Source organism: Halyomorpha halys, unplaced genomic scaffold, assembly GCF_000696795.3.
Source record: "Halyomorpha halys isolate HHAL.00 unplaced genomic scaffold, Hhal_1.1 Scaffold74.1, whole genome shotgun sequence".
In the NCBI taxonomy this organism is placed as follows: domain Eukaryota; kingdom Metazoa; phylum Arthropoda; class Insecta; order Hemiptera; family Pentatomidae; genus Halyomorpha; species Halyomorpha halys.
Window position 1 is genome coordinate 155280 of NW_027104736.1, and position 9560 is coordinate 164839.

A 9560-nucleotide genomic window follows, 5' to 3' on the forward strand; every position below is an offset into this window, starting at 1 on the left:
TTCATTTATAGTTTGCTAAAAGTTGTCGATAAAACAATCGAACAATAGAACAATGGCTATTTAACTTCCAAATAAATATCATTTAAATAATAGTATTACATAGATAGATTATATTTTTTAAATAAAATTTAGGTTATTTATTCAACAGTCATTAATCGCTAGTATTTTATATCTTTTAAAATATTACTACATCATATAAAAATATAATTATAAAGGAATTGCAATATTATTGCTTTCAAGAACACAATTTTAAATATTTAAATAAAAATATCTAAGTAGAACTATGATTTTGATATAAAATTTAATAAAAATATGAAACCAACTGGATTGCTTAAAATTAGTAATATTTTATTATTAGCTCTTTTCAAGCCCTGAGACTAAAATCTGATTGCTTAAAAGTCGCAGTACAAAATTCAAGATTCTGTTAATTAAATTTATGTCCATTCATATTTTATTAACATTATACTGAAAAATTTACACTTTATGTGATACAACTGGATAAATAAACATGTACTCAAACATACATCATACCTAACTTATGAAATGCTATTTTTATGGTAGGTTATTTCATCATTACTAGTTTGAGACATTACAATGAAATATTATATGTATGTTTTCCTTACAAGCAGCAGATAGATATAGATACTGAGGAAGAGCAAGTACTGGAGAAAATGGTGAATTGCAAATCATTGATTTGAATTTAAAAATGTACTCTGATTAGATGTGTGCTTTCCAATGACCTTTTTAACTCCTGACCTTTGTAAACAAATAGAGGTGAAACAGTAACTCGCATTGAGACCCATTATGCAATAATATACCCGATAGCCTTTAGCAAAAAAAAATTAAGTAGTACAGATTGACGAACCAAGTTCATTAGGCACCAAAATTCACTGTTAATTAGTAGAATGCATTCAAGTATAATACTTTGCCAAAATAGAATAAAATTCATGATTTAAGATATAAAATTCTACAGCTATAAACATACTATTTAAAATTTATATATTTACTAATATATTGTAATAGTTATTTTGTTTCAGCGTTATTGATATATAGCCCCTTTAAATGTTGCAAGACCTTATCTTTATAAATCTCAAAGTATGAAAAACATTTTTTTTTTTCCATTAATTAATTTAAAGTCTTCAATTATTAATGTTGTATCACTTATTTGCAGTGACAATTGTGATTTTAAGACATAACCTAAAATACATAATTTTTTAGGTAATGTTACAAGTTTTAAAAACCTGACTAATTTCAATAAAACTAACATAAAAATTAGCTATAAAATTTTTTAAAAAATATATATAAAAAGGCATGATTAACGTCAAAAGCTCATAACTTACACTACAAGTTAAAAATTCACATCATTAGAATTGGTCCAGTAGTATTTAATCAAAAATCCTGATTTTTTAATTAAAATGTTGTCATGAAAATGAGTAATATGTATATTAATATGTAATATGTATATATTACCCCCTACTTTTCATTTGTAATTTAACATAACAGTAGTTAGTTAATTTTGAAACTAGGAAAGAACCCTTAATATGTAGATGAAAATTGAAGTATTAATATTTTTATTTCTTATCTTCACCCTAATGCTTAGCAGTAAGACCTATTAAAAATTAGACCTTAAGGAGTAATTAATAATTGATTACCAATAAAAACATATACTCTGATATATCACATGAATGACAATATATATGGGATAATAAAAGATCATAAAAATATTTAAGCAAATAAAATATATCTTAATTTTTTATGCTATAAATTGAATAACTTTCAAACAAGATTTATTCTGAAAATATCAGGAATAAAATTTCACCTACATATCTGTATGAGAGTGGCATGTCAAAAGGTCAGGAGGATCGTGATGGAGAGTATTATACGAGGACAGCCCGAGAATTGGTTAAGGAGAGTATTATAAACCAAAGCACCTGTCATCACCAATATTTGCAATGAAGGGTCAGAGGATGATCAAGGGTCAGAGGTTATTTGCTGATTACCAAGATTAAAAATTAGATTAACATACTTTGAGTGAAATGTTAATAAGTCATATTTATTTCAAATCATTAGATAATACCAATTCTAATTTTAATGTTTATCTTCACACTTTATGTAAGGTATTTACTAATAAATACCATTGTAAAACATATACATTTCAACATAGAAAAAACAAATAAAATCAATGCAGTCCAATTTTATTAATTGTCGGGACATTTTTTCATAATAATTAAAAGTTCTAATAAAGCCATCAATGTTTAGCTAGAAGTTTAGAAAAATTATCTAGAATAATAAAAATCAAAAGTTCAGTAATATAATGCAATTAAAATAAATATCTTGATAACTCAAAGAATTAATTGATAATTGAAAGGAAACAAATTATGTCCCATAATATATTTTTGAAAATCCCTTCATTCAGAAAACAAATTCATTGAAAAACTTTGTAACTAAATAAAAAACTTACAGAATTAGTATTGCTAATTAACTTTCATCTTTGATTCCCACAATTAGATTAAATTTGATATATATTTTACTCAAAACTAAATAGAAATAGTCCAAAGAAAAACATTTCATTTAGTAAGTTCTTACAAATGTATAAGATATATTTTTTATTTGATTCTCAAATTAAAAGAAAATATTACTATAATAATGTATATATATTACTGTATTTAAATATATAAATATATTTATTAAATTTCTATAATAAATGCTACTACATTTCAGATTGAGACTGAGATGAGGCTGATTCCTCAGAATCATTGCCTGCGCTTTAGAAAATTTGATCTGATTAAACGATGCAGACGCTACAGGGTGCGGAGGCATCACTAATGATAAATAGGACAAGTGACCTACAGAAAAGGGATCTCAGTCAGGGTACTTGGTTTATTGTAGAAGGGACCATGTAGCTTCCCTACCAAATGATATACATGGAAGGCAGGAATAGCATCAACTTTCGATAGCTCTATCTACATGTTATAAAAATAATGTTCATACCTTGTACAGAATAGCTGTAGGGGAGGATGAAAAGTGACAAGAGTAAAAAAGTTGACTGAATGGAAATAGTAATGCCTACTATTAACTAATGAAATTCATAACTGTTCTAGTTATTTATATTTTAAACAGGCATAAAAAAAGTATCATACAAAAATATAAAATAATTTTTTTTCTAAGATGTCAAATTGACTGTTCTACTTCAGTACACATAAATCCAAAACGATACTACTGCTTAACTAGAAATATTCATAGTAGTATTAAATGCTTTTTTAAAAAATATAAAAAATGTAGTTTATTCAGAAATAATGAATTACCTAAAAGAATAATAAAATACTTCAAAATTTTTAAGTAATCAGTATGTATAGATGACATTACATACACCAAACTCGTTTTTCATAGTGTTATATGTTATTAAGTCTGACAAGGCACAATGACACAATGACAAAACATTTTAAATAATAGTTTCTAATAAAATTCAGCATTGGTAATAAATTAGTTTGTATTTAATTTGTCAAAAATATAAATACATTATCCAACCAGAATTAGGTGTAGAAAGATGAATGTTATTAAAAGGGAGAACTGTTGATACATAAGCCCACTTCAGCTAAATAATTACCAGACATTCGTAAATTGATAATCGATTAACCCACTACTACACCTTTTTTTAACCCTAATTTTGCTAAAATGCACACATTATTGTTCTGTCAGTCACAGATTAACAGGAGTCTACTTCATATATTTATGATACAAAGAGATCAAAGAAATTTTAAAAAAAAATTACTTAAGTTAAACATAAATTTTTTTCAGTGATGATTTTAGTTCATTATTCACCTTAATGATATTGTTTTACCATCTGACAAAAATGCACTTCAAAATAAACAATGCAAGCAAACTTTTGGATAGACCAAGATATTAAAATAATTTATATATATATAATTGTTTCTTAACTGCACAAATGTCTAAGTTATAATTAAAAATTAAGTTATAATGAAAAACTATCGTTTTTTGTGTGCCTTATTAAGAACTTATAAAATGTGATGAACAAAGAAGTGCTTTATTGAAGCGAAGAAGGATAATGGTTTAACTATCCTGCAATATTTGAAAAAATTTTAATCAATTTTATACAAGTAACTTATACTTATAAATGCTCCAACAATTTTGAATTTTAATTAAAATAATTGTGAAATAAATATAAACTAATTATAATTCACCAAGCAGTCTATAAACATACACAATACGGATGTATGTTTATCATTCAAAATATTTTTTAATCTAAAGATTATGATAAAAATGTAATTAGGGACAATAAAATGACTAGATATAATCTCGGACAAATATTAAGAAAAAGGCTAAATGAGAAATGATTATAATCATATTCTAGATAAATTCCAGTATCATAACGCCAGACTGTAAAAGAATGATTAGAAAGATTTATCGAGAACACTGAAGCAATGAAGCCCACATAAGGATCTTAATTTATTTACCCCAATGTTATAGATCTCTTTAAGGTATACGACAATATGTGTATATTAATTTACTTATTACTTGTTATTTAAATATTAAAAAATAAATAATGTTAAAAATTATAATTACATATATGATAGTAAAACTTACGATTTAGTATTTATACTTTTTTATATATATTTATCAATTTTTTAATTCCTTTTTTTTTTCAATTAGGAATTCTACTTAGTGTATTAAAATTTTTTATCATGTAAATTATTTATCCATATTCCTACTTGTTATAATTCGGAAGAGAAACGAGAATGAAGCAGGACTTAGAAATGATAGATCCTAAGTATAATTAGTGCTTTAAAACTACATTAGATAAATTATGAGCAAGAAAATATTGACCAAATAAAATTATCATAAGGAAAAAATGTTCTTTTTATTTATATACATCAGCTATTCCCATTATACCAGTAAAGAGGTAAGTTGAAAGTAATTGTAATAATAAGAATCTTCAAATAACAATACCACTACATTAAATTGAACTTCTAATTTCCAATTACAACTAACCAATTTTAATTTTAACTAATTTTTAATTTATTGTTCGACAAAATCAAAAAATAATTCAGTTCTATGTGCACTTTGTGAGTATATATAATATACATATATATAAAATGAAAATAAATACAGTAGATAAAATAAATCTATGGTTGATAAAGTTAAAAATTGGGGGTTTTTATTTTGAAATATAGGATAGTCAGCCATCATGTCAGTCAACCTTAATTGAAGATTATTTCTTCATAAAAATCTCATGATAATATTCAGTTATCAACAGAATTTCATATATTCTATTTTACAAGGGACTTCATAAGGAATATAATCCACAACCACAAAGTTTTAATGAATAAAATCACCTAAACTAAGCTATTGAAACCTGAGAAATACTATCTAACAACCACATTGCAGTAAATACAAAATATATGTAAAATGGAATTGAATAAATACCTGTGATATAGCAGCACTGCCAAGGATTCCATAACCGACATTTTGTTTGAGAGGCTTTGACTTTTTAACTTCTGATTCGACTTGAGCGGCTAAAAGAGAGCTGAATGGTGTTGCTTCAATAACATCTTGACCGAGCATCAGAGAATAGCTTTCCTCAGATTCACTTTCACTTTCCAGACAAAGTAATTCCTGTTACAATTATGTTTATTTAAATACCAAAAATAGTTCTAAATTTCCAAAAAAATATTAAAATATTGATAGTTAAAAGATTATTTCAGGAGTTTATTATTTCACTGATACAAGAATAAAACCATAAAGAAACACCAGCTGATCGTTACTTAAGACTCAGTCCAACCCAATAATCAAAGTCCCCATAGCCCCATGGTTAAAGTATTTATCTAATAATTAAATTACCAATATTCAAAGTTAGGAGAAGTAGGAACTTTAAAGGAACTTGATGTTTTTCAAACAAGAATAGTTCAATTGAAGATCACCAAAAACATTTTAGTAGCACGGACAGCAAATGAGGTAATAGACAAAGCAGATGGAGACGAGGAATAAGGAACAATACAGAAGAAAATAATATACATAGAAGTCTTTTATATGCAGTGCAAGCATCACTATATAATATTCCACTCCTGCTATGATATCATGTGATGACACCCTGATAAGTACATACTCTGATAAAAAAATAAAGTAAAACAAATAGATATACCACTAATTGCTATTAGTTTATTAAATGAGAAATTATCCAAAGTCTTAAACAGGTTAGCACTTAAGTGAAATTTATTTATAAGTCTAAAATAAAATACCATCATAATGTATGTAATATTATTTTACCTTTATGGATTCATAGTAAAAATTAAAAAGAAACCTTAGTATCATATATTAGATAAGTATCTGTTGTATAACTCTTCCCTGACAAGTTTTAACCTCAAAACCAAACAGCGTTGGTTTAAGATATTATGTTCTCACCTAATTTTATTATTATTAAATAATGGTATATATTATATGTTCATATCCTTGTCAATTCCAAATACTGTACCCCAAAAATGACATTTCATGTCAAAAGTCTTTTCAAAACCCAAGTCTCAAATTGAAATTACAAAGCTGCTACAAGCTGTCACACCTAATTCCTTTACAGATGCAAATAGTTAGCCTATTATGCAAAATCAAAAACAACTAGGGAACATAAATTTGAATGTTAACATTTAATATCTCATTTTTATTTACCACCTATTGTCCCAAGTGTTCAGGTAATCTTATTTCATTATATTCTCGCAGAGTATGCATTATTCCATGTTAAATAGAAACCACTGTTCGGTGCCATTCACAGTGCCTTGGAGCCATTTTTGAAAAAAAGATATTTGAAATTCACTAAATGAAGTGATTTTTTATTTCTTTCATTTTCTTAAAGTACAAACCATACCTAGTTAGGGGATTTTACAAGACGTGCCCACTGCTAAATTAAATTTAATATTTAATGATTTTTAAACTAATTAACCTTGAAAGCAGCCTGAATGGCTGAAACACAGGTTATAAGATATAAATGAATGACAATGTAAAGATTTCAGGATTAATAGATTATCATTAATAATCGTTATTAAATTAAGGGATAGGAAGCTCTTTTGAACCAAGGTATCCCTTTATTTTATAATACAGAGGCAAATACCAAACTAATAACCATTTGTCAAAAATATATCATAAGTGTATAAAGATTAATAAAAAGAGAGGAATTATATTTTGTCTAATTTTCACATACACAATCTGAAACATAATCAACTTGGTTTCATGGTAACATATATAAACAACTATAACAAAATATCAAATACTTCTCCAGAGTACATACTTATTACATGTAAGTGCAGTTTTTGAATGATGATTGATGTTTTATTAATTTAATATTTTAATTACCTTTAACAAAAAATATTACACAAAGTGCTTAAGTGATAATTAAATCATTGTTATAAGAACAAAAGAAAAAAAATATTTAAGAAATATGGAAGACAAAATTCTAAAGTTTTCAAGTTAGTTTTCTAATGAAGCATCTCTAGAACAATGGATCCATACCTAAAATTAATGAACACCTAAATCAGCAGAAAATAATAAAAACAAAGACAAACCTGATTGTTATTAATATAAAATAACTGAGAGTTTTGCATCCAGGATGGTACATTAGAGAGGTGCCTCTGCCTAGGAACAAAGAGAGCAGACAATGCTATACCGTTACGATCACAAACCCTTTTTTTACTGTAGACAATTTCAGGCGATTTTGGTTTGAATATGAACACTGAAACATCAATAATAACAATTCACATTACACAAATGCAAAAAAGTAATATGTATAAATAACAAAATTCTTTTAGATTTTTTTTAAGGGTAGAACACAGTAAAAGTAAGTTATGTATGGCTTTGATCTGAATACTGGAACCTTGGAGCCATAATAATTGAAATGAGAGAACTTGTCAAAGAAACCAACTATTTAAATTCAAATAATCAATATTTTTATCATAATTATAGAAAATTCAATTCAGAAAATACTTTTATGCCTTTTTCAGAAAAATACTATGTATGTTTTGTTTTTTACGAGGGTAGGTAGAAATCTTCAAAATTCATGAATAGGCCCATACCTATCCGTGCGTGAGATTTTTATCCACTAAAACCAACCTCCCTACATCTGTTTCTCTCCCTCCACGGGACCAGACCGCCGTTTGGCATTAAATCATGGGGGGGAGTGGCTGAGTGCCACTTTTAGTCTATCTCCTGGTTCGCCTTTCTTTCTCCTCATTTCTTAACTCAAGCATCACCTGTGCAGCGAACCGTTGGCCTTCCATCCAGTAATGTGGTTAAGGAGCATAATGTTAACAACATTATCTGCTGTCAAGTCTCAGCCACAGACGCTTCAGAGCTTAATCCTTTCTTCACGAAAGGACAGAAAAAGAAAATGTGTTCTGCACTCTTTTCCATTCCTGGACACGATGGACATTTACCAGTGTCATCGAACTTAATCCTATACTGGCAGGCTTGAAAGCAACCATGCCCTGTGATGAACTGAGTGATATAGTAGTTTACCTCTCCGTGGTTCCTATACACCCAGGCCTCAATGTAGGGCACCAGCCTGTGCGTTTACCTTCTCTCGGTACTGCTCTCAAGGTGATAGTTTCCCTCTTTTTCCTGCTACTTACAAGAAGCAGGAAGCTCTGTCTGACTCTCTGCTAGTTACAGCCCTACAGATGCTAGCTATTTTCAAACAGAAGCGACACAAGGGTAGCCTTTAGCATGAGCTCTTCTTTATACTTTGCCTTGACTACCACTGCAATATCATCAGCAAAGCCCATTATTTATGAACCCTCTGGTAGACTAAGCCTAAGGACTCCATCTTACAAGGCATTCCACAACAGAAGTTTCAGCACCGAAGTCTGGGGTACACTGCCAGTAACCTTAAGCCTTCTCGAGCCGTCCTCTGTCGAACTTATCAAGGTCCTGTCCTTGAAGTAGTCACAAATGATACTCCTGAAGCATTCAGGGACGTTCATTACCAGCAGAGCATTCAGGATGCAACTTCATCTTGATGTGTTATAGGCATTCCTTACATCCATCGTGACAATAGAATTTGGCGCCTCTTCTCCATCTCTTCCCTGCTAAAGCCTTCCTGGCCTTTTCCATCACCAACCTGATAGTGTCTACCATGGATCTCACTTTCCAGAAGCCAAATTGATTCCTGGAGAGGCCTGCTACTACTTCTGTGAACTCTTGCGGCCTATTTGCCATGACCTTCTCCAAAGCCTTCCCAGCCGTATCCGGCAGGCAAATCGGTCGATAAGCTGAAGGTTCTGATGGCCTTCCTTTGCTCTTCGGGATCAGAACCAGGTGTTGCCTTTTCCTTGGTGAGAGAAAGGACCCCTCACGCAAGCAGGAACTAAAGACATCCATAAAAAGATCTGGTCTGGTTTCCTTTGCCTCCTTCAGTGCCACATTCGGAATGCCATCTATGCCAGGGGTCTTTCCCATCTGAAGGCTACGGCAGAAGTTGTGTATGTGTATATATAAGCAATATTCAGAGTACAGCCATTATTGATCTCAATACTTAACTTCCCCTGTCAACAATGGTAGAA

General features: G+C 29.2%; 1 protein-coding gene across 1 annotated transcript in view; it reads right to left on the bottom strand.

Moving 5' to 3' along the window:
* Positions 1 to 9560, bottom strand: part of l(2)05287 (WD repeat-containing protein l(2)05287) — a 42176-nt gene that overhangs the window by 16565 nt on the left and 16051 nt on the right. The window contains exons 12-13 of the mRNA XM_014439074.3: positions 7569 to 7735; positions 5446 to 5634 (exon numbers count right to left, since the gene is read on the bottom strand). Of these exons, the coding sequence (XP_014294560.1) occupies positions 5446 to 5634; positions 7569 to 7735 (356 nt within the window). The remainder of the gene's footprint in view (positions 1 to 5445; positions 5635 to 7568; positions 7736 to 9560) is intronic.